The following is a 26,995-nucleotide window of genomic DNA, read 5'->3' on the forward strand; positions in this document are numbered from 1 at the left end:
AAATTCATCCCAGAAGATATAAATAAAGCCTTCAGATACTCAATTTTAAGATACTGTGTGTACACAGAAGTCTAGGAATAAAATGAAATCTGGCAGAATCAGGAACATTCTCCTATACAACCCTGTCATTCCTCTCTTGTAATATTCCACACTCATCACGATTGTTAGTACTTCATCAATCTTTGCCTCTCCCATGTTCTAGCAAAAACTTGTCTAGCTTATTTTATTTTTTTTTATTTTTTTTATTTTTTTAAAGATTTTATTTATTTATCTGAGAGAGAGAATGGGAGACAGAGAGCATGAGAGGGGGAGGATCAGAGGGAGAAGCAGACTCCCCACTGAGCAGGGAGCCCGATGTGGGACTCGATCCCGGGACTCCAGGATCATGACCTGAGCCGAAGGCAGTTGCTTAACCAACTGAGCCACCCAGGCGCCCCTTGTCTAGCTTATTTTAGCAAGGTTTTACTTCTAGCATCTAACTCAACAAATATTTGTGTTACAAAATAATTAATTCACTATACCTTGAATGGTAGACATATCCCCCCTTTGGTTGACAACTGTGTTTTATAGTTTATGCTAGAAATCCTTTCATACCCATTATGACATATAAACCTGAGTAGAAGCAAGAGAAGGTAGTTTTAATTTCCATTTTATGCCTTAGGGAGATTGTTACTGGCCTAAGAATACACAATTCCAATTGGAAAATCTAGTCGTTTTGTTCAAATTTTTATCATAATAATTCAATTTTTTCTTACTAACACATAGTGGCCCTCTAAAGACTTAATTTTGATTGTGGGAATTTGGATTCCATATAAATGAATCTCCTTTTCATATTAACTTGCAAAATTGGAAATACACATTTATAGGATAAAAAAATCTTCTGCACAAAACAAAATTTCAGTTCTTTGAAAATCCAATTATATCTCAAGGATTTTTGTTTGTTTGTTTTTTCCCCTATGACACTATAGTTAGATCATTTTAGTAATGGCCTCCAACAAATGTTGCCTTCCTTCCGTGTATCCATTCCTTTAGATGGTCCCCTTCTACGTCGACACTGTGCTTGGTCATATGACTTGCTTTAGACAGTGAGGCATAATAAATGTGAGGTAAGCAGAGTCTTTGAAAGCCCTTGTACACTGGAATTTTTCTTCTACTTCTGGCAATGCTTCTATCCCCATTTGAAAAGTCCCAGGGAACCTATCAGAAGAAGATGAAACCACACACAACAGAGACAAGTGTCCCAGCTGAGGCTATCTAGACCAATCAGCTCTTCAAACCCACCAGGTGACTACAGCTCTATGAGGGATTTAGGTAAGTCCAGCAGTGTAACTATCCAATTGAGCCTCGTCAAAATCACTGACCTACAAAATTGTGAGCAAACTGAACATTGGTTATTGGTTAAAACCACTAAGATTTTTGAATGGTTTGTTACATAGCAAAGGCTAACTGATACAAAACCAAAAAGGGACCTTTAAAAAACAAAAACAAGATTAAAATTGTGTGTGTGTGTGTGTATAATTCTGCTTAAAATTGCATATCATTATTTTCTATAAATGGCAACTCAGGAAGAAAAATACATATCGAAAATACCTAAAAAATTCCCAGACCAAATTTCTAGAGTTGCTTCTAAAAATAAATTACTCTAAACCAAAAGTGAAACCTCTGCCTTATAATCAGATAATCACAGGTAACCAAAGCCATCCCCAGGATAGCAAGCACAGAATCTTCACTTTTCTCTTGACTTCAAGGGTATAGTACTGCATCCCATTATTTCTGTAGCTTGGAAGCAAATCCTAGTTTGTTTCCTTTATGTATCATATAAAACATGATTGCATTTCCTAGAATTCACTGATATATATAAGGACATTAACATGTAATTCCTCCCCACCCTTCTTTTCTTTATCTGCTCCCAGTGTTTAAAAAAATGAAAATAAAACAGATGTCCAATAATGTAGATTTTGGATTCTTCTTTCCAGCATGCCAAATGTTGTACACTTACGGAGGGAACTTTGTATGTGAAGTTCAAGGGAAGGAAAATGTTGTGCTTTATAACTTAGCTACTAGCCATAATATTTAATAAAATATAAGCTGCCAATAAATAAAACCACATAAAAGTGTTTCTTGATATATTCCCACTACCCAGAAATATCCTACCAAAAGCTGAAATCCAGAAATTAAAAGAAGGAAAGCAGATGATTTAAGAAATTGGATAAAATAACTTGCTCTCCTACGATAGTATTCATTTGTCCACACCCTGTTGGTATTTCTTTGGTTCCAATGGGATCCCTGGAGAAGGTGCATACAGTGAAAGAGGAAATGAGACTCCAGTCCTAGGAGTGCCAATCATAACTGCACTGTCCATAAAGATGTTTGGATTTGCCTTTCAGGAATGTTTTTCCAAAGATTAGCAACTGTTAACCATCAGTATGCTAGATTCTCCCAGGGCAAATCAGAATCCATAAAAAGAATGCACTGGGAGCACTATTGGAGCAAATAAAATCTAAGAAAGGACCTAAAATGTAATTAATTAAAAAGCATTTTTTAGGTTTTATCAACTGGGGTCCACGGATCATCAATAATTTCAAAGTGTTCTCTAAGTGAGTCGATGTCAGAATTTAAAATTTTTGAGAACAATATAATTTCAAAAATCTTTGGGAAATATTTACCAATGATCTATATGCCCTTGCTCCCATCATTTCCCAGCCCCCTTGAACTTAAGTGGCACCACTGATGATTTCCGGACCTTAGAGTATAAATGGAAGTGACATGGGTCATTTCCAGGTGAAAACATTTAAAGGTCAATGCATGAACCTCCAACTCTTTCTTACCTCCTGTGGTTACCGAGGACACCACATGTCGAGTTGCCAGAGAGTCAGACTGTGTCCGTAAGTGAGTGATTGTCTGCAATGCTGGACTTGTAAAGTTAGTATGGAGAGTGAGCAAATAGTGAACTTTTTTGTTATGTCACTGAGGTCTGGGGGTTAATGTGTTACATAGCAAACCCTGTCCTGAGCAAGAGGAAACTAACATGGGGTTGCAGCTTTCTATCATACCAAAATAAGGAGATTTTAAAATACAAGCAAACAAGATTGCTCACTGTATGCCATCATTATATACAAGAAATAATTATTTTTAAACCAAAATATATAGGAAGGACACAATTACATAATAAAGGATGATTCCTTAAACTGAATAAATGTAGTTTTCCTTAAAACAATACTATCTTATCCTTAATTTTGTCATTTTGCTGGGCCAAAACTTCATCATGGAATAGAATACCTGTCTTCCAAATGGTATCTAAGAACCACAGATCTAAATATTTCAGAAATGGTGAGAGAAGACTGTTGACTCAACACAATTAAAACTACCATATCACAACAATGTCCAACTTTACCTGTCTTTCAGTGAGATCCAGATTCACTGCTATCTCATATCGCCTCAGTCTGGTCAGATAATTATGATGGGCAAATTCTGCTTCAAGTTCTCTGATTTGCTCTTTGGTAAAAGCTGTCCTTTCCTTCCTGGGTTTACTATTGACTTCTGACTTGTAATTTCCTTCCTGGGAGTCTGGAAAAAAGAAAAAAAAAAGTAAGGGAGAATTAGATTTACTTCATTCATTCAAATGCATTCAATCACATCATTCATACCAGGGGCATTTACTAACTACTTTTTCAGATACTGTGTTAGACATGGGAAAAATAGAGAGCAGTAAGACTGATCTCACAACAGAATAAGATACATTTCTTTTTCTTTTCCTTTTCTTTTTTTTTTTGATCTCCTCTCATGTGACTCACAGCCTAACTTGCAAATTGTCTACTATTCTTTCAAAATATGAACAAAAAACGTAACTGCTCTTAATATGATAAAAAGATAAATAAACCGCCTCTGGAACACAATTTTAGATGTAAAATTGTGTTTTATAACTTGTTTAACATGTATACTTGGGATCTAAGTAATCTAAGTAGGATTGAACTTTTTAATTCCTAAAAAAAAAAAAAAGCATTGACTTAGTATATGAATATTTAAGCAATTCGAATGTTTAGCAACTGGACCACAAAAGTCAGTTCAAACTCAGACAAGCTTACATAAGAGTGTGTGCGTTATTTACTGACCTTTTAATTTCTGTTTAAGTTCAGTCTCTTTGAGGGCAATAGCAATGCGATTCTTTTATTTTGTATAATACGTATTCCAATGTGGAATCTATAAATAAAATTGTGTTCATATAATTCAAACTATGAAAAAGTTTTTAAAGGTATTTTCATTACATGTGAAATAAACAGAAGATGCACAATACTAGGGTGCCTGGGTGGCTGAATGAGTTAAGCCACAGACTCTTGATTTCAGCTCAGGTCATGGTCTCAGGGTCCTGGGATCGAGCCTGGCGTTGGGCTCTGTGCTGAGTGGGGAGTCTGCCTGAGGATTCTCTCTCTCTCTTTCCCTCTGCCCCTCTCTCCACTTGTGGGCACATTCTCTCTCTTTCTCTAAAATAAGTAAATAAATCTTATTTTTTAAAGATTTTATTTATTTATTCATGAGAGACAGATAAAGAGAGACAGAGTGAGGCAGAGGCAGAGGCAGAGGGAGAAGCAGGCTCCCCACGGAGCAGGGAGCCCAATGCGGACTCGATCCCAGGACCCTGGGATCATGACCTGAGCCGAAGGCAGATACTTAATGACTGAGCCACCCAGGCGCCCTAAAATAAGTAAACAAATCTCAAAAAAAAAAAAAAAAATGAACAACACCTAACAAAAGCTACCCAAACATCAAATCTTATAATGCCATTTACAAATAATAATAATTTGGAGCATATTGTTCCATCTTTCTTCGTATGCGTTTAATACGTAATCAACATACAGTATTTCACGTATCCTTATCATATCCCTGAGATGTAGGTTAGAAGACATTCTTAATATACTGAAGAACAGAATGTGAGCCTATAATGGAAAAAAAATCCACACAAAGCAGTAACAGGTAATCATACCAGCTCTACTAGTTCATGTTGAATCTATCTTCAGGGAAATAGCAACATGATCAAGGTAAGTGGTGTGTTTGTGCTCTCTTAAAATTTACTTCAATTCTCTATTTTTGAGCATGTGCACATAAACTGTGACGTCTTTAGCAGGTGGGAGTACAATGAAGTCTTCTATGAGCCCAAATGAGAGAAGCGAAATAGGAAAAATGATGGTTAATCAAAGGTTACAAAATGTGGGGCACCTGGGTGGCTCAGTCAGTTAAGCGTCTGACTCCTGATTCCGGCTCAGGTCATGATCTCACGGTTGTGAGATTGAGCCCCCACACTGGGCTCTGCACTGGACATGGAGCCTGCTTGAGATTCTCTCTCTTTCTCTTCCTCTGCCCCTCCCCCCATCTCTTAAAGAAAAGGTTATACAGAATGACATTTTAATTTTTTTTAATTGACAAATATGGTATACTTTAGGAAAGACCTTTTTGGGCAACATCTATTTCTTCATCCAATGATGCTTAAATATGCTAAGTAATACATATAGATACATTAGTATTTAGTATATATATATATATATATATATATATATATATATATATATGTATGTATGTATGTATGTATGTTCTTTTCTGTCTGGCAGGGACAGTCCCACTGAAGTCAAGAGGGCCCTGCATAATGGGAATCCACCAGACAAGGCACTCCAATGTAAACAGTTTCGTTCTGACTCTTACTGAATCTCCGTTGGCCTGATGCAAAGTTGTGCAGGTCCAGCAGCAGCAGCAACTACAAACAGTCTGCATTGAAATTTTGGGGCACTGGCCATTACTTTTCCTCTGAGGGATCACAGGAGGATTCACTGATGTCGTGGCACCGTCGCAAATTTCTCAGATTTCACTGAGCACATTTCTGGGCTTGTCACACTTACCCCGTGTTGACTGGCTCCCCACCTTGGCAGAGCAGGCAGGGCTCAATTCAGGGCAAAAGTGGCTTGTGATATGACACACACGGGCTTTACTGTATACTAAGCCATGGACGAGGACAAGAGAAGTTCTGTAATAGATGACGTGGAAGCTCTCAGATAGGCTGTGCTCACACGATGCCAACTTGCCTGACTCAAAGTGGAACCTGCAGTCATCAACCACTTATTTTTTTTAGCTACAGATCTGCCAACCTCTACATCTTTACAGCATTTAGCTATTCTGCGTGAGCAAATCTTCCTGATGATTGAATTTTTTTTCATTTAATGTTTCCATTGGCCGTCCTGGCAGACTGCAAATGCAGTCACAGCCTAGAATACTCAGATAAGTACCTCTCACAGGATCTATATTCCCATGTGAATCAAAAGTATTATTGCCAATCTGGAGCCATGCTCAGTCTGAAATCTGCAGATGATTATTCTTTATATGGGGACAATACTCTTTTCCTTTCTGTAAAGCAACTCTGGAAACTGACAGCAAAGCCAGAGCATTTTTTCTCATGAGCAATTCAATTTGAATGATTCATGGTCAACACATTCCCTTATATAAGCATGAATGAACAAATTCACATTGAGGAAAGCCTATTACTTTGTTATTTTTGAAATACTTTAACTTTTGTAGTATTCAAAAGTACTTCAAAATCAATACATACATACACACACAAATACACAAGCGCACAGAACTTGGGCCAAGGCTTGTAAGAACGGTCACTTGGAGTGGATCTATATACATGCCCATTGTAACTAGAAATATACAACAGGAGGTTTATATATCCAGTGACTGAATTTAAACAAAAGTCTGGCTATAATTCAACATTTAAATCCAAAAGCAATTTATTGAATGCCTGAATTCCAAACCAAAGTAGCTCAGCGAGTAAAATCCAGTGACTAAAACAATGTGAACTGTGCACACTTACACTTAACATAATTGCACGTGGAATAATGACACTGTACCTCACTTGACAAAGAGTGGGTGTGTGCTTCCTGAATTCATCACCTAAGAGAGAGAAAGGCAACAGTTGAGGTAGCACCAATGTCAGTTAATTCTGTGCACACTTTCATCCGTGTATCCGTGATTCTGTTGTGGTTTTCACCCATGTTGCTCCCACATTTTCCTTCCTATTGAAAACATGCTCCTTGGAACTACATTTCTGGACTTGTATTTCCTATAAACTCGGATTTTTTAATTTTCTTTTTCTTTTTATTTCCCCAACATGTCCTGAAGCCCATCATTTGCTGACCCTAAGGCCTCCACTGCTATCACCTGACTAGTTTTTCTTTGGTGGAAAATGGGTGGGAGACTTGGACAAGGCTTTTGGCAAATTGCACACCAGCTTCCATCTGTTTTCCAGCTGTTTCAACTGAGGCAAAAATCCCTCCGTTTTCTTCAACCTCCCATATCCTATGCCAAATGGTAGGTGTTGAGGGGGGAATCTGGAAACTGCCTTACTTTCTTCCCTACAACCACAAACAAAATGTCACCATCTGTACAGTATATTCCAAAGTAAAATATTACAATTGTTGTTTCTCGTCTCAGATACTTTAATGCACATGTGGGTGCACTCTCACACTCCCTCGCTGCTTAGAGGAAATGTTGACTTATGTGTTCAGGTAGAGTTGGCAGTCCCAGTTCCCTAACCTTTTGCTCCCTGGGACTATGCTAATGGAAGAAGTCTGCAATACTTCCGTGGAGGATAAAAATTGCCCTCCAAGGATCATTTCTGTCTAACATTTAGAACTTCTCCACATGTGACTTTTTATTTCCCCTAGTGCAAGAGGATGCCAAAAGATAATAATGTTTTATTGAAGACAAGTAATGTAAGGGCTTGGTCTGTTCACTAGTGGCATAGAATGCTTTTTAGCAAAAGAGAAATATTAAAGTATGATGGAGTATATTTTTTGGCTATCCTGGGTAAGCTTATTAACTTGTTTAAATGAAGAACATAATTTACCTATGTCTGTAAAATATCAAAATGTAAAGGAATGTCTCTATAGCTAGACAACAATGAATATGTATTCCACATTCTGAAGGAAGAATGAATACTAAGCCATTGTCTATTTCCGTCCTTTGCAACTTCTTGTATCAATGTTTTGTAATCTATTCAAAATGACAGATATTCTGTTATTATTAACAAAGCTGAATAGTTGGTATAGGAAGCTAATAATTATCTTTACGTGGAATAAGGATTGTGGATGGAGGCAGGGAAATCTATAAATCTATAAATCTATAAATAATCCTATAGATGTTAGTATTTTCACATTTAAGTGGGAAATAGCCTACCCTATGGGAAATTTATCCAACTTGCTACTCCAGCTTCTTAATGAGTAGGAATTTCAGCCTCTCCAGATTTTTTTTTTTCCCAGAATAAACAACTTTCCCCCAGGGGTTCTTAAATCCTTTTGCCAATCCATGATCCACTCTCCAGATTTGAGAACCATAGCCATAGTGAGCTACTATTACTAATGAATAAGTCCATTACATATTGAGATGGTACAGAAAAATGCGATTGAAAACCACTATAATCTATATAGAATAGGAATAGGCACTGAAAACATCCGCTATTTCTTGCACCTTTGATGTGAAAAACATACAGTTACAATAATAGTTTCTCTTTACTTATAAAGCAAACCCAAATTTCAAAGGCCATTTTATAGTTTAGTAATAGTACCAGTAATGGTAATAGTTGTATTCAACATTCAAAAATCATTCTATGGAGTTCCTTGCTCATTGCCTCTCTGATTATTAGTCAATCATTTATTTCAATTCCCTACTTTTTGTGCCCATCAATGTATGAGTCCATTTTTACCTTACAGCCTCTTCTTAATGGAGTCCCTTTGTTCTTAAAGAATGACACATTAACAATTGATTTTAATTTCATTACCTTGCCCTTCTTCTTCTTCTTTTTTTTTTTTTTAGATTTTATTTCTTTATTTGAGAGAGAGAGAGTGTGTGAGGGCGCAAGCAGGGGGAGCAGCAGAGGGAGAGGGAGAAGCAGGCTCCCCGCCAAGCAGGGAGCCCAATGCTGGGCTCTATCCCAGAATCCTGGGATCATGACCTGAGCCAAAGGCAGCGCTCAATCAACTGAGCCACCCAGGTGCCCCATTACCTTGCCCTTCTTATTATTTATTTACTATGTAGTTCTTTCTGATAGTGAGAGGATGTCAACCTAATAGTTCTTCCTCTATGCCATAAATACAAAGTAAAATACACAAAGAACTAACTATTTTGATGAAATTAATATTGTATAATTCCAAATATATTTAATAAAACAGTATTTTTGTTAAAGATTTAAAAAGGGACAAAGACACACAAAATGGGAACACATTACAACTTACTTGAGTTAAATTTAGCATAGTTTTAGTTCCCACTACCAAGTTCAAAGTATTTAACACAAAAACAAAACCAGCATATGTCTTCTGGGTAAATGTAAACTTCTTCAATCTTGCTACATACTTCTAGGATTAGAAACTGGTTACAGATGCCCAGAATTGACTTTAAGCCTCTTGCTATATCCCAGAGAGAAAACACAAACTACAGAAATACCATGACTATCTGTCTATCAAAAGAAGGCACACGTACATGTTTGAACTGTGCCTGCTAGCAAAGGACTTCACAACAATCACCATTTGCACCTCCAATGGAACCCCTAGTGAAGAGCTTTTGACATACAGCATTCCATTCCATTTTTCTGATCCTATTAGTTTAAAGAATATACCCTTCCTCTGAGATCTCATCAAATGATCTTTGTTTCTTTCTTCCAATGCTTACCACATTCTGTCACTATATATATTCTTTGTTTCCTCAATTAGGATATAAATGTTTGATGCATACTACTGTTCTCATCTATTCAGTAGTTGAAGGCAAACATAAAGATAATCCTGGCAATGACGTTTACATCCCAATACATGCAGAAGCAATAGATAAGGGCCTCAAGAGGATGCAAACTTGCATAGGCACTCCCACCCCCATCCACCTCCTATTAGCTCTTAGATCAGGAAATGGCTTGGAGTTACACGGTGTTACTCTATCCTTGAGAGAATAAGGAGGGAAAGAAACTCTTTTCGGAAATTAGGGACAATAAGTAACTTGGCAGTGCCTGAAGAATGGTGACATTTCTAATTTACAGCCGTCAAAAGGGCAAAGGATTTTGATCTCTTATGACTTCAGAAAACACCATTACAGATTTTGCAGTGAGGCACCAAAAAACTCAGTATCAATTCTGCTAGCAGCTTGGTAAATTCCTTGAACATGTAAAAGGAGAGCTTCCATAAAGGTTTTTTGTTTTGTTTTGTTTTGTTTTGTTTTGTTTTTCTTCTGGAAGACAAGTCTGCATCTTCTAAGAGTGTGAGGGCTTGCATTTATGCCATGGTTCTGAGCCTTTTTTGTCAAGTCACCATAGTGACTCTTACATATTTTTATAGCAGTAACTCTTATAATAAATTATTGAGCTTGTTATTCATCTCCATGTCTGCTTTACTTCTCTGAACTCTAGACTCCAGCTAATCTAAGATTTAAAAATGTGCTTTATTCATCTTCATATTCCCAATATTAAGCACCTAGCTCTGAATCTCTGCTGGAACTTTGATTTTCATGCTCTGGTTGTGGATTATGATTTCAGTGATAATCCTAAGGGGTTTTGTTCTGTTATCAGATTTAAATAACCTTCAGCTTAAAAAGAGAAAGCATCACAGCAATATTACTTTATATTAACTTTTCAAAGCACTTATACGCATCAATTAATAGCAAATGGGGACAAGGAATATTACTTACATTTTTATCTATAATGATATCTCTAAGCATGTTTAGGTAGGAAAGCACCAAATCAGTGTCACTATTATAAAATTTAAAACCAAGGAGACTGGGGGCTCTGGGTGGCTCAGTCAGTTAAGTGTCTGACTCTTGGTTTTGGCCTCAGGGCCCTGAGATGGGGCCCCACGCATAGGGATCTCCTGTTAGGTGGAGCCTGATTAAAATTGTCTCTCTCTCTCCTTCCCCCTCTGCTCCTCCCCTTCCCCAATCCCCTGCTGTTTGTGCAGGTGCACGCATGCTCTGTCTCTAAAGTAAGTAAGTAAATAAATAAATAAATAAAATAGTTCAAAAAATGAGGAGACTAAATGTTATACAAGTGAAACAGACTGCACACAGATTATAATTACCACCCTTAGTGCTATTGATTGACATGCTGGACTGCACAGTTCTTGTTACATTTATATTCAGTGAAATATGAACATATTCAAGATAAAATGGTGGTGATGGCTGGCCTGGGCATTGTAGAATGTTTAGGAGCATTCAGGTTTGTACTCACTAGATGCCTTAGCAACCCTCAAGCCCATTTTAGCATTGTCAAATACTATACAGGACTCCCAGTTCAATTTAAAATCCAGATATATAACAACAACAAAAATCAAGATAAACAATGAATATTTTTAGTATAAGTATATCCCAAATATTGCATGGAACATACTTATATTAAAACTATCAAAAGTTGATCAGAAATTCAAACTGAAGTGGGCATATGTATTTATATTGGCTAACTCCTGGCAATCCTGTCCCGGTTGTGGCATTCAAAAATGTTTCCAAATATTGCCAAAGTCTCCTAAGGGGAAAAAATCTCTCCCAGTTGAGCCCCACTGCACACAGGTAATACCTGAGACAAGACATCGTAACTCCAAGTTACACAACTCTCTCTGGGAGTGACCAGACTGATTCAGAAGTCAAGGTGAATTTCTTAGGTGTAAATAATACCTTCTTTACACTATGGCCAATCCTTGTCTCCTTCAAGCCACTGACTGGATTGTCTGATGATAAAAATTGCTCAACAAGTGTTTTTGTCAATGCTAATTTATCCAAATATATAACTGCAGAGTAAGTGTCTCTAACAACTTCAGAGAATTATCCAGACAAGACAGCAAAATGGTGCATATGAAATTGATACATTTTTTTTGCCATTTCCCTAAGCTATACTTTCAGAGATATGTTAAGTGTCAATAGATTTCAGATGAGAGCATTATGTTTCTATAATACATCAAAGCACATAAGCATTAATACTAATTTAATTATTCTATTAAATATATTATTTAATAAATCTGGAGCATCTTGATATGCATGGATTTTAGAATCTGAACAGTCCCTACAAATCATCAATTTGTAAACCTACTCTATTTATAGATGAGAAAAATGAGACTCAGAGTGACTAAGGGGCTCACTGAAGGTCCCAAACTGTCATACAATGTTTCTGGCCTCCAGTGTCAGTTACAGAAACAGACATAAATACATTGTCAGAACTCCCTAAATATCCTTTGCATCTTGCATGGCCTTTTCATAAGAACAAAGATTTGAGAAACACCACCATTTAACTGTGATACTGAGTATGGCTATGAAAGCTAAAATCCACACAGAATCTTTATTACCCAAGATGCCAAATGCACAGATGTTAAGAGCACAGTCTCTGCCACTTGCTTATTCAATCACTAACCATCCCTTTTTCTCATCTTTAACACAGAATTAAAGTAAAATGGATTAAATTAAGTAAATCATTCGGCACAGTGCCTGCATATTGTGGGCACTCAATAATCAGTTGCAAGTTCTAGCCATTATTAAGGAAGGACCCTAACATTGCATCCCAGGACCTCAGTAATTGACAATGACAGACTGATAGAATCAGGTTTTAGAAGGCTTTTTTTTTTTTTAACTGTAGGAAAATTTCATCTCTCTAAAATAGATAAATAAATCTTAAAAGGGGGGGGCACCTGGGTGGCACAGCTGTTTAAGCATCTGACTCTTGGTTTCCATTCTGATCACGATCTCGGGGTTCTGAGATGGAGCTCCTAGTCAGGCTCCTCGCTGGGCAGAGTCCGCTTGGGTTTCTCTCTCCCTCTCCCTCTCCCTCTGCCCCTCCCAGTCCCAGCTCTCTCTCTCTCTCTCTCTCAAATAAATAAATAAATAATTCTTTAAACTGTAGGAAAATTTAATTCTGAAAATAGAACTCAACCTAAAACCTAAGAAATTTAGAATTTACACACTAATTAGCAAACTTCTATTTTACACCAAAAATTAATGAATCCCTAAAAATATCTGTGTGTTACTTTTGATTAGTCTACAGATAAAATTAAGCTTAAGGTTTAATTATGATTTTCCAGTGAAACTGTTGAGGTGACACTTTATACGTCCCATGGGAACAATGTGTGGATTTCTGGTTTCTCTGAACGTTTTTATTTAAAAATTTGATAAAACTTAACTAAACCTGGCAATCCAATAAACTAGAGTCAGGTTGTGTGTGTGTGTGTGTGTGTGTGTGTTTCTTCTCCTTTAAAGAATCCTGACAGCCATCTACATGGATTTAGATAGTTGAGGTAGGTAGGAGTCACATTCTGTTTTGATGTTAGAGCATACAAAATGTTTAGCAAACACTACTAACTGGATTAAAAAAATCAGGTCAGGGTTATTTACCAAACAAATAAACATACTCTCTTAAATTCTGTGCACTTACTTGTTTGCTTGGAAATATTGTCTACGAATAATTTTCTTCACATAGAAAGGTTTGAGAAGTAAATCACTTAGTTATTTTTTAACCTCAGAAATAATCATATAAGAAGATTAATGGCAAATAATTTATAAGTTTATTTTACCTTAATTTCATAGTAGAAAAGAAATTACAAAGATAATAAATAAGATATTAAAGTAATAAAATAAAAACAATCATAAAATCCCAACCAAGCTGGGGTTCTGGCCCAGGAACCGAGCAGCAGTTAGCTTCCTTCTGAATTAAATGCTTTGTGATCTATTTCTTTTTTTTTTTTTTAAAGATTTTATTTATTTGACAGAGCGAGATACACAGCGAGAGAGAGAACACAAGCAGGGGGAGTGGGAGAGGGAGAAGCAGGCCTCCTGCAGAGCAGGAAGCCCAATGCGGGGCTCGATCCCAGGACCCTGGGATCATGACCTGAGCCGAAGGCAGATGCTTAACAACTGAGCCACCCAGGTGCCACCTGTGATCTATTTCTTTATTGCGGCTTTACCAGCAAGAAGGAAAACAGTCTCGGGGTGACTCATCTGCATTAAAGGCAATTTGTGATTACTTTTATAAAGGGATTTTCCCAACTGGAAGAACTGGAAGAATTTAGAACTTACATTTATGGAACACTACTTAAATCCCCTCCACAAATGGAATTCTGTTCACACTGACTAGGGAACACTTGCTTTCTATTAAATAGAGAAATAAATAAATAATCAGTTCGCTGTGATTAAATCAACTTCTTGTGTGATTAGATAATTTCCCTAAATAATAAAGACTACGTGTGATGTAAATATGTTTGGGCATAATATGAAAATGACAAACATGTGCTGATGGATCTCAAAATGTACAAGTCATACTACCTTCTTTCTCCTCATCATTATTACTACTACTTACATATATTTTGAGTTGGAAAAAACTGCAATGAAATTCACTTGAAAAGAATCTGAAACATGAGATCTGAGTACAGGGATCAAATGATAACTGAGAAGGATTTTTGACCATAAAATGTTAAGGACCGCTGGCCTGTGCCATAAAGAATGTGCAAGCAAAGGTGGCTGGTGGCAGAGACTGGGAAGCCCAAATGGTTGCAAGAGTCTAATAGATTATGAATAACGGAGGAAAAGATGGGGTCTCCATTTAGTTCATAAATATTATTCTGAGAGATGGAGGAAGAGGTTGAGGTCAGAGAGACTGATTCTAGAGTTCTATTTCTTGGACAAAGGAAGGTATGAATGATACTCGAGTCCGGAATCTGTCTATAGAGAAAGGCGTATTAGGAACTGACAATATTGTTGAACTGTGAGGCTCAATAATTGTCATTTACACACCAGTTTATGCTATAATCCATCTTTGAACCAGGTATCTATGGCCTATACTCTACACTGAGAGTGTGGTGTGCTATATATATATATATATATATATATACATGAATAATTTACTGTGTCATGCGCTATCAAATGAATCAACTCAACATAACACCTATCCTAAAGTAGCTTACAATCAAGGTGGGAATAAAAGCTGCTAAAGATAAATCCACAAATAATTATAAGTAGCTATTTGGGGTGTAACATCACTGCAGCTGTTTATTAAAATTTAGTGTTTGGGGATGTATAACCTGTGTTTTTGTCAGACCATTTTGTGGGAAATACCTGAAAAATATCGCTATTACTACATTTCCTGGGGTGACGGGCAATTGTAGAAAGATACACATATATATATTTGCATATATAACAGATTCTAACCATCTACCCACGAAGCCTTCCTTTAATCCCACATATGGTATGAAACATTCTATAAAGTCTTAAGAATTGCTATACAGGAAACGTCTAAAAGACATTTTTGAAATGTCTTTTACATTTGATATAGAAACTCAAGAACTTAAGCGCAATTATTATCTGTGCATCCATAATATTTTAGAGGCTAACTTGAATGTACACTTGGAAGATAACTTTTACTGAAGTCTAAAATATAAAAATTATCATAATATCTTTTATATTATACTACGTGTGAAAAAACCTCTACACCTATTTCTAATCTCTACCAAGACAGTATACAAATGGTACGGAGTTAGGTTAATGAGAGAGAGAAGTTTTCATCTAGGTTTGGCAGACAATTCATGGCTTGTAATTTTACATCAGATTGAGGCACTCCACCAGAACTCACAACTTAATGATTTTTTCACACGTCATAGATCACAGTCTATAGCTTTTGAAATGTTTCAAAAGCTTCAGAGAAGGAGACGAACCATGAGAGACTATGGACTCTGAGAAACAAACCGAGGGTTCTAGAGAGGAGGGGGATGGGTTAGCCTGGTGATGGGTATTAAAGAGGGCACGTACTGAATGGAGCACTGGGTGTTATGCACAAACAATGAATCATGGAACACTACATCAAAAACTAATGATGTACTGTATGGTGACTAACATAATAAAAATAAATAAATAAATAGATAGATAAATTATCATTTTATTATTTTAAAAAAAGCTTATGAAGTTTAGATATTAAGTAGCATTTAGTATTCCACTACACCGTGGAAGGAAAGGGGCTTGAAGTATCAACATTTTTGTTGTATGTAACACCTGGGAGTTAACACCTGTCTTGTCCAGAAGACATGTAGAGTTTGCTCCTAAAATGTAATTTTCCAACACAGACACAAACACATACGGGCGCATGCACACACATGCGCACACACACACAGATAGCATATCCTTCGCTTATCTTATAATAATTTTCAATCAGTGGAAATGATCTCAGTACACATTTTTTAAAGTTTTGCATTGACTACACAGAATTGTGATTACAATTAAAGCTGTATAAGTTTACAGCTTTACATACTGCTTAAAATTTTTACATATCTGGAAGGCAAGAATGACTTGGGGGGGAAGTAGCAGGAGCTCTGAAGCCAGCCAACCTGAGCTGGAAATCCACTGTTGCTACTTACTGTGTGGTCTTCTGAGCCTGTATTCTGAAATTCAGATACCCCATTTACAGAATCCACATGGGATTGTTATGAAGAGGAAAATTAGGGAATTTAAAGTGTGTATATCTAAGATGTAGAACCGATGCAGTAATATATAGCTATTATTAATAGTATTATTAAACTAAAGATGTATCGAGAATCAGGCTTAATTAACTGAAATTTTTACTAAATCATATTTATTAGACTTTTAATTTTATATGAATCACTTAACTGTCATATCACACCTAGCCTTTAGTGAAATACATCTTGATGTGTTTTGTAAAAAATGAAATTGATTTTAAAAAGGAGCTGATTATATATTTTTTTTAGCTCTTTCTACCAGTACATATTTTAAAATACCCAGCTGTGCTCATAATTTCTTTGGCCAATCAGCAAGATTTAATTATGTTTCCTTTAAAAAAATAAATGAGTTTTGCAAGTCTGTATGATTTTATTGATTTTATTTCTTTCATGTTTTCTTTTTACAGCTTTGCTACTAAAAAGTGGAGTCAAAATTAAAGTATATATAGTCTTCTGAGTATAATTAAATGGCACTATCTTTTATTTTCAAAGTAAACCAAATAAAAAGTGTATGTCTGTATGTATGTAAGTATATATACATATATATTTACATTTGAAACATTTAAAATATTTTATTTTCTTCAAACACCATTGGTCACATATGCATGTAGTCAAATTCATGCACATTTCTGGTATGTATTTAAAACATTTGTGGATTTTTAAATTTTCAATCATTTGTGCAATATTTGATTCCTCTTTTTGAATGATTTGGAATGAATTACACCCAGTTGTGTACTGGTAGGAAGGGAAAAATGCCCTGGTTTGTACAAGTTGCCACTTTCCATGATGTAAATACTCCCACCTTAGTGAATTTCAAGCCACTAAGGTGATGTCAACTGGTTCTCAAACTTCCTGAAAATTTTAACAATTGGCTCCCAAGAATCCCTACTTAAATGGCCCCAGCAGAGCAGTAACACCTTACTATGTCACAAACTAAATTCTGGTATTCAGAAACTATCATAAAATCATGAATAACAATGTCTACAGTAATAAAGTCTTAGAAATGAAAGAAAGATCAATCAGGCTAATAAGTGCATGCTTAGCTAATTTGGAAATGATCTCAAGGACTAGACAATAGTATTTACAGCAGTATTCTAAAGTTCATCTATAAAACTAACAATTTTCTATGATTCATTAATAACCCTTTTTGTTGTGTTGATCTGATAATCAATTCACCAAAATGGGTAAATCACAAAGGCTATGCTCATGCCATTGTGGGCAAAGAAAGGCTAGGAGTTGCTTAAATAAGTGATGAAGATTTATTTTTATTTTATGCAACACAGAGTAAACCACCGCCAATCATAGATTATTGGGGTATCCAGCAATAATCACCACATCTAAGTGTTTTGTTGTTTAAATGAAATACTGTGCCAAACCTAAAGCATAGTATAAAACACATCAAGAAGAAAGGGACCACCCTTCAATATCCAAATACTGGAAACTAAAAGTATAGATGTGGTCTCATACCAGTGAAAAGAAACTCCAAACTTCCCACAGCTGCAGTAATATTTTCCTTTTAAGATGGAAATTGGACTTATTTTCTCTTGAAAATTTTTCTACATTGAAATTACTTAAGGCACTTATGACTTAAAACAAAGAAAAATGTAAAAAATTGTTTGGAAAAAGACATTAGAGTACCTGAATTGTCGGGATTGTCAGCAAAGAAAAAAGGATTTCTCAGATGGTCTCTGGACTATCATGCTATTTTAAGTACCACACAAAGTAAGTAAAAAATACAAAGCACCTGGTCTCTAGGAAGAAGCTGGCTTACAATTAGTAAACAGAGGGAAATCACACAGAAACGGACATAAACCTTATATTCTGAGGAATGTGTATGAGTAGTTTGGTGTCACACGCATTTAAGGGTGTGCATGTGTGTATGTACGTGTGGCAGGAATAAAAGGGAAGGTTTCCTATTTTTAAGCTTACACTGATTTACATCAGGGAATCTTCTATAATGGGTACTTACTATGAAACACTGGAAATGAAAAAGAATGTGTTTATAATTAAGCTCCATGTTAGAAGCCCCAAAATAAATGTTAATTAATCTATCCTGAAACACTAAGCTTTCTGGGGATAGCTGTGGAAATGAAACAGGCGTGGCATAAAACCTCAGGGCTAGTCTCTATTCATGACCTAACAGTTGTAATCCATTTATTCTCAGTTTACTGCCAGCCTCACAGATTTCTTAAACAGACAAGTGAGATAATAGACATAAAAGTGCTCCATAAACTTCCCCATAAATAAATAGTTTTACCAGAGATAAAGTTTCTAAAGCACTTTGAGATATGTTTTCATGATATAATTGCATTTTTTTTTTTCTCTCCAGACCTCGGATGAAGTGACATTGGCTTTCTATTACCATCTCTCTCACATACCTACACATTTACCTCTTTCCACTCTGGAATATACCATTTCTCAACTGAAGAACAGGCTATCTTTGCAACATAGGAAAGTTTTGAACTCAGTTTGATAAAGTATATGAAACAGTAAAATCCATGCTATTAAAGATCTTGGGCTACTAGAAATACTGTATTTAAGTGATTATGTTTTAAATGCTTATTATACTACAAAGAGATCTCCATCACGCACTTAGCTGGCTATCAAGCAATGTCTTATTAAAAGTACTCGGTGGAACTTGAGAAGGTTTTCATAATGAAAAGAGAAAGCTCTATAATTCCTAATTATATTAAATCACCAATTTGAGAAGAGCTCTACAATTTTCCCTTAAATAAATCACACTGACATAAAATTAATATCCAAAGTATGAAAGAATAATGATTTAGTGAATCCGTGTTAACCTTTCCTAATAACTGATTTAAATAAGTGTTTTCTCTTTATTGCTAGCTCATTATCCTCAAGGTACTATATATATATATATAGAATGTTGTTTGTACGTCAAAATGTATTTGCCACATATTGTATGATGACTAACATAACATAATAAAATTAAAAAAATAAATAAATAAAAAAATAAAAATGTATTTGCCACACCAAATGCAATTTAGCCACATATTCTGTGTTTATATACATGTGGATACACACCAAGAAACAAATATAACAAATATATTTGTTATATGTTAAACAAGCCATACTTAAAGCTTATACTTTACCTAACATTTATAAATAAGACTCAAATATTGGAAAAATTCCTTAATTTAGGTCTTTCAACAGTTCTGTAAGAAGAAAGTTTTTAATAGCTTAAGTAAGGTCTTTTCTGATTATGATTATGCTCTAAAAATATCAATTGAGGTTTCTGTTGAGAAGAAGAAATCATCATGCAATTCTCACAAACCTATGATACTTAAACATGCATACAATGAATGTTGGGAGAACACTGTCAATGCTCATTTTAACCAATAATCCAGGTTTGCCTCATGAGCCCACCATAACATTATCTCAGTGAGGTCTCTGTGCTTCTCACATTAAAATGGTAAGACACTTCCAGACATATGGCTCAAAGATATGTTTTAGTAAATTCTATAGCTAAGTTCAACAAGCACTAAGATTCTGCTTGTTATGCAAAAGTCTACTTTGATGGCTTGATTTCTTTGTCTTCTCATATTACACCACTTCCTTTCCTTAGTAATTGTATGCATTAACATAGCAAAATCTCAAGGATCACGATCTAGGTTCTAAAATGTAAAGACAGGAAGCTCAATTTTACGGAACATGAAACTAAAGCTGCTGTGAATAGTTATTATATACTAGTGGCAATTCCACAAAACGGAAACTTTATAATTGTTTCTAACAGCCAACAACAACAAATCACAAAAAGTTTATTATTGTACGTTTCCTTAAATTGCTAGAACATAATCTCTCATTTTAAAAGATAATCATTTAACAAAACAGTAAGATATTTAAAAGTTAATTAACTTCACCTTTTCTAGGATTACCATGTATGCATTAGCTCATCTTCCTACAAAGATATCACTTCAGAACTCTAGTTTACTTTTAAACTCCTCAATTTACAAACCCTGTTTTGGAGAGCTCCTAAGACAAGCTCGGATAATGGAAACATCATAATCTCAAAGAATTTCCTTTATTCACTCATTGAAGTGGGAAAATCTGGTCTTCAAAATGCTAAATATTAACATGTTGACCCTATCAGGCTAGTGATATTCCCACAGCATTCAAATTCATCCTTATGACATGTGTTTTTTAAATTACATTAATACACATTGGGAAACTAATATCAAGAATAAGCAAGCTTTGTCTTTTTTATATTTAAAAAGTCTTTAAGATTTAATGTCATATTGTCTTCTTTGATTTATTATCATTAGCAGTATGAATAATAAATGTTTACAGATAAAGCATAGATACTTTAAAAGATAAGACTTTATTAGCATTATTTCACTGAAAAACAAAACAATTTTGAACATTTAATCATGATGTAGGAGAATGCCTCCTTTTTCTTGAAAAATATAGCTACATATAAAAAAATGATTTTATGCTGTTGTGGATGAAGGAAAAAAACAGGAAGTGAGGATCACATCACACCGTAAGTAAATGACAGATTTCTTTTGGAAGTTTGAACATGGCTCTCTCGTTGGAAGCTGTATAATCACTGATGTGATACAGAGGAAAGGATAGCAAGCCAGAGAAGGGGATCTGGGTCCTTTATTGTTATCATTAAAGTCTTACATAAAACTGTCTCCACATTCCATAAAAATGCCATGGTGCTTCAGGAAAAATACAGACCTGAGACAATAGTTTATTTTGGCTGGAACTAAAGTTCCAGAACTGAAGAGTTACTGCCAGAAATAGGAACCAGCTTTGAGAAAAATTTAACTGACCTAGGATGCAGCGAAAGTGCTGCAGCATTAATACCCTAGTGCTTGGAGATCGGAATCAAGGGTCCTTTGTTAAGAACCTTGCAACATAATTAATCATCCAGAGGAAGTAAAGAGCTTTGAGGTTGGAGTCTAGTTACCCAGGGAATTCCCTTTTCCTCTGGCACCCACTTGCCAGCACAGCTATAAAAGAGGAGCAGAAATGTCTCACTCTGTAAATGATTAATATAGCTGATTTACATGAAATTAAGTTGTTCACTGGCTAAGCCACAGTTGACCTGGGTTCCAGGGAGGCCCTCCCACAACTCCCTGGATAACCAAAGCAAGTCACCATCTCTGGGCTGCCCCATATCTGCTCTCCTTACTCTTCCCTCTCAAAATGGGGAATTCTCCAAGGGCTGTGCTTCTGTAAAGAACTTCCATAACTAAACTGTTCACAATTTTCAAGGTGTCAATTACCATATGAATTCCACTCCACAAATATTTATTGAATACGTACAAACACATCGGTAAGTAATATGTAACTTCATTAAGGAGCTTATAAAAATTGAGTATGTGTGTGTGTGCATGCGCGCATGCGCCCACGTGCTTTTGTGTTTGGTGTAGATATCAGAGATTTTTTTTTTTTAAATCTCAAAAATAGCTCAAAACATCAAAGAACGGCTTCGTGCCAGAAGAGAGATACAAACACCTATGGATAATTGAAGAAGGATAAAAAAAAAAATACATGAAATTGAAGGATTAAAAGTTTCATGAACAGATTACATTTATGATGGTTCTGAAAGAAAAGGCAAAGCTTCTACAGTGGGAGAGAGCATTAGAGGGCTTTCCAGGTGACAGGGAAATTAAGGTTAGAGATGGAGTAATGGGTACAGAAAACAGTTAATAAGTACAGATGGAAGAGATGATTGGGATCATCCCAGAAAGATAGGCTGAAGCCACGTGGTGCCTTGAACGATAGACTGAGGGAATTAATATGTTTTTGAGCAGAAAAAAACTGTTCTCAGGGCAGGGCTCTAGTTTAGCAGAGAGAGTGATATCCTATAGAAAAGTAAAACAGAAGACCTTCAAATTTAGACAACACCATAGAGATTAAAGGGTGGGATGGACCTGTATATTTTGCAAAACAATTCATCCCTAACCTCTCGAAATTTGTAACCAGATTAGCCTAAAGCTAAAGATCAAAGGTTTTGAAAATCAACAACAAAGAAGGGGTGGAGAGCTCTCACCAGCCCCACCCTTCCAACTGCCTACTGGGCATTCCCACGTGGTTATCCTGCCTGCCCCAAGAGGCAATCCATTTTGAGTTAAATTCTGTCCCCAAACTAAACTAACTTCCTTTTCCAACCTATCAGTGGTACGAGTTAATCTTAAAGGATTTTGATTCTTTCTACTTGTCTCCATCCCCCACAACTTGTAGTCACAATGTTCTGTGTCATTTTCCTTTGAGATAGGAAACAACACCTGAGTCAGTTTCAGCATCTTGTGCTAAGATTACTACAATAATCGCTTAGCCCAATCCACACTTGTTTGCCTGCTTTCTAGGTACTTCTGAAATTGCTCTCACGCTGCTTTTTTTAAAAGTATGTTCCTATTGTACCAAGGAAGGCATGGTATGTCCAAATGATGCTGGTCTCATTACTGTATCTCAAGAATATCTCAAACTGGGCGCCTGGGTGTCTCAATCGTTACCTTCCGCTCAGGTAATGATCCCAGAGTCCTGGAATCGAGCCCCGCATTGGGCTCCCTGCTTGGCCAGAAGCCTGCTTCTCCCTCTTCCACTCCTCCTGCTTGTGTTCCCTCAAAGTACTAGAAACAAGGATGTGGGGAAAGATGGGAGAAGAGGCCAGGGCAAGCCCATGAGAGCCTTTGATTTCCATGCCAAGTGTTTTCTCTTGATAATAAGAAGCCACTGATGGTTTTATTTATTTTATTTTTTTAGTTTAAATTCAAGTTAGTTAGCAGATAGTGCATTATTAATTTCAGGGGTAGAATTTAGTGATTCATCAGTTGCGTATCACCCTGCCACTGATGGTTTTAAAACAGGGAGTAAAAGATTGATTTTGAATGCCTAATTTTGATATCTGTCAATAAAGTATGATACATGCCCCCCTCGCTACCACTATGAAAATCTTCATGCTCCTATCCAGAGCGGTTAGAGGCAGGGATCACTTAATATAGCATCACCAGTAACAGTGCATGGCAGGCACTGGACAAAAACCAATCAATTAATTCTAGCATAATCTTGATGGTAAAGATAATAAGCTATTGTCTCTGGTGCAGTTCCAATGGAATATCATTCTAATCACTAAAAAAAGGGGGGGAATTCTTTAAGAATATATTATTTCGACAGTGTTCTTAACGTTGGCATAATAATAATGGCTAATCCCTACGTAGTGCTTATTATGTGCCAGGCTGTATTGTAAGCACTTACATTTAATGATTCAAGTAATCTTTCATTTCAGGAATAAGGAAACTGAGACACAGAGGGATTCAGCAACAGATGCAAGGTCACATGGCCTGCAAGGCACAGAACTAGCTAGGCTTTAATCCTGAGGAATCTTCAATCAAAGTCTGAGCTCTTAATCATTGCACAAGACATCCTACTGAAAGAAATGCAAAATAAGGAGAAAAGACCACTATGGTTTGTACCTTCCCTTGTACTAATGGCTTGTACCTTTCCCAATCTAAAAACTCTAAAGTCATAAGTGATTTTAAAATTCTCAAGGCCTTTAATTACATAGGTAACCACATCATTAATAGACGTACATGATTACTTTGTAATTTTACTCCCCCAACATACAACCACTGGACATTAGCAAGCATATCTTAGGAAGAAGGAAATATCTAGAACCCATCCAAGGATTAACTCATCTTCTTCTCAGCCCTACACTCTACCAACAAGGGATTGAAAGAGCTTGCAAAATACTATCTTTGATAGTATTATTGAATATTATTTTGATATTCAATATTGAATATAATGGTAGGGTATTAGGTGTCAACTGCTTTGAACCTATGGGCATTTCAGCAATAAATTCATTTTCTTTTGACTTTTCTGAAAATTTGTTTCAAGTGCAGTTATGTTTTTTATTATTATTCTGCTCAAAACAAATTATGTTAGATGAATAGGTGAACTAGTTGCGAGTAGGTTATTCTTAGGATGTCTCTTTAGGACCCTGTCACAAAGTGTAAAACTACTATGTAATTAACTCATGCTTCCTGAATACTCTCACTTAATTAATTTACAATATTTTCAACAAAATATATATGACATAAAAGCATGGAACATGTGTTGTGATATCTTTTGGGTTTTTTTTTAAGATTTTATCTATTTGACAGAGAGAGACACAGCGAGAGAGGGAACGCAAGCAGGGGGAGTGGGAGAGGGAGAAGCAGGCTTCCAGCCGAGCAGGGAACCCGATGCGGGGCTCGATCCCAGGACCCTGGGACCATGACCTGAGCTGAAGGCAGACGCTTAACAACTGAGCCACCCAGGCGCCCCTTGTGATATCTTTTGTAAACACCAGTCATGTAAGCAGATCTATTCTCAGCCAGAAGATGTTGTTCCTATTTGAAAGCGGCACTAACATCTCCACATGGGAAGAGAAAAGATCTATGAGTATGAATAGTTTCATGGCCCATGTAAAGAGTTAAATAAACTTTATTATACTAGAGTATATATAAAGACATTCTAAAGAACTACTAAGCCATCATATTTTTTTAATTAAATGAACCTTTTTGAGATAATTCTTGATTCACATGCAATCCATAAATAACACAAGGAGATTCCAGGGACGCTTTACTCAGTGTTCCCAGTAGTAATCTAGCTAAACTAGAGCACAATATCACGCAGGATATTGGCATTGAAACAGACAGGATACAGAACGTTTCCATCACCATAAAGATGCCTCATGCTACTCTTTTATAGCCACATCCAATTCCCTATGGGCCCCACCACTTCTTTAACCCTTAGCAACCACTACTCTGTTCTCTATTTTTATAATTTTTGTCCTTTCAAGGATGTTCTGTAAATGGGATAATACAGTGCCTAACCTTGGGGATTGGCTCTTCTCACTGACCATAATTCTTTGGAGATTCATCTAAGTTGCTGAGATTCATGGACAGTTCCCTCCTCTTTAATTCCCGCCCCTCTTAGCAAGGTCTTGCACAGAGCAGAAGTTGTTTTGCTTGAGTAGAGCAGTTTTGTCGCAAAGTATCTTGCTTTGTGAAGCTTACCCCTTTCCTGGACCTTTGCCTAAAGACAGCAGACTTCTGTTGGAGCTTTTGTGTTTGTTGGTGTTTGTGTTTGTTGGTGTTTTGAGGTGGCTGGTTGCTTCAGCTCCAAGTCTGGAACATATAGGCAAAAGTAAACCCAGGCAATTCACCACCACGTCACTTCTCGGGTCTCAAAATCACTACCCATTCTGCTTTCCTGTCTACCTTTCAGAATCTTCTTAGGTTCATTTTATATATAACATCCAGTGTTTTCAGTTGTACTTAGTGAAAAGAACCAGGAAAAGTTTTCCAGAAAGATTTATTCTTCCTGGAAGCAGAAACCCCCAATTCTACTTTAATATATCAACTTATTTATAGACTATGCAAGGTTATTTTAAAATATGAGTGCGTTTTTTTTTTTTTTGTAAGCAATCTCTATGCATTTATTTGCAAGTATAGGGATTATTAGTAGGAGAAAAGGAAATGATCCTACACTCTCATGTGTGTATAAAGAATGCAAATTTTGGGGCACTGGGGTGGCTCAGTCTGTTAAGCGTCTGCCTTCGGCTCAGGTCATGATCCCAGGGTCCTGGGATCGAGCCCCGCATCGGGCTCTCTACTCAGTGGGGAGTCTGCTTCTCCCTTTACCTCTGCTCTTCCCCACCCTGTTCATACTCTCTCTCTCTCAAATAAATAATCTTAAAAAAAAAAAGAATGCAAATTTCATATCTGTGTCTGTTTTACGTCAAAGGATGCCTAATGCCTAAACACCTGAGAGTAAAGTAGATCAAATACATTTATTTTTAAAGTTTCATGCAATTTAGATCCTTCATTCTCCTATAATTATTCAGGTACTTATTTCATTCTTTTATCAAATACCTGAACAGAAACTTTTTGCCAGACATTGTCATATGTACTTGGAGCTAAAGACTCAATCCCTGTTACCAAATTTAGGAGATAGGGGTTAATAAATAATTTTAATGCAAAATGACTCATTCAAAAATAAAAGGATACACGATAAGCTACAAGACTTATGTGAGGAAGGCAGTGAATACCTTTTCTTTTTTGTTTCATTGATAGCTGCAAGGAGGAAGTGACACGTGGAGTGAGATTTAAAGAATGAATGAATTTTATGTAGATGCAGAAAGAAGGGCATTCCAGACAAAGAAAAAAGCAATAACAAAATCTTACAAACCGAAGGGCACACAATGCCCTTCCCTTTGGAAAGCAATACTCTTCTGGGATTGAAAGCCAGCACGTGCAGAAAGATGGAGAATTGGAGAAAAAAAAATTGGAAGAAAGTGTGGGCTATAAACTACATGGGACATATTAATTTGAGGACTTTAATCAGGGTAGGATTAGATAGGTGTGCCTGAAGAGCCAAAACCTGACTATTCTTTAGAACCTCTCCATCTATATCTCCCCACAAGACTTTCTGAATTCGGCACAACTGACATGTTAGACCCAATAATCCTTTCTTGTGGGGACTGT

General features: G+C 36.3%; 1 protein-coding gene across 1 annotated transcript in view; it reads right to left on the reverse strand.

Annotated features, from left to right (window-relative positions):
• MEOX2 (mesenchyme homeobox 2) overlaps positions 1 to 26,995 on the reverse strand; it is a 65,319-nt gene that overhangs the window by 12,858 nt on the left and 25,466 nt on the right. The window contains exon 2 of the mRNA XM_035020666.1: positions 3,395 to 3,567. Within this exon, the coding sequence (XP_034876557.1) occupies positions 3,395 to 3,567 (173 nt within the window). The remainder of the gene's footprint in view (positions 1 to 3,394; positions 3,568 to 26,995) is intronic.

This window comes from Mirounga leonina, unplaced genomic scaffold, assembly GCF_011800145.1.
Source record: "Mirounga leonina isolate KUSES-001 unplaced genomic scaffold, KU_Mleo_1.0 Mir_174, whole genome shotgun sequence".
NCBI lineage: Eukaryota > Metazoa > Chordata > Mammalia > Carnivora > Phocidae > Mirounga > Mirounga leonina.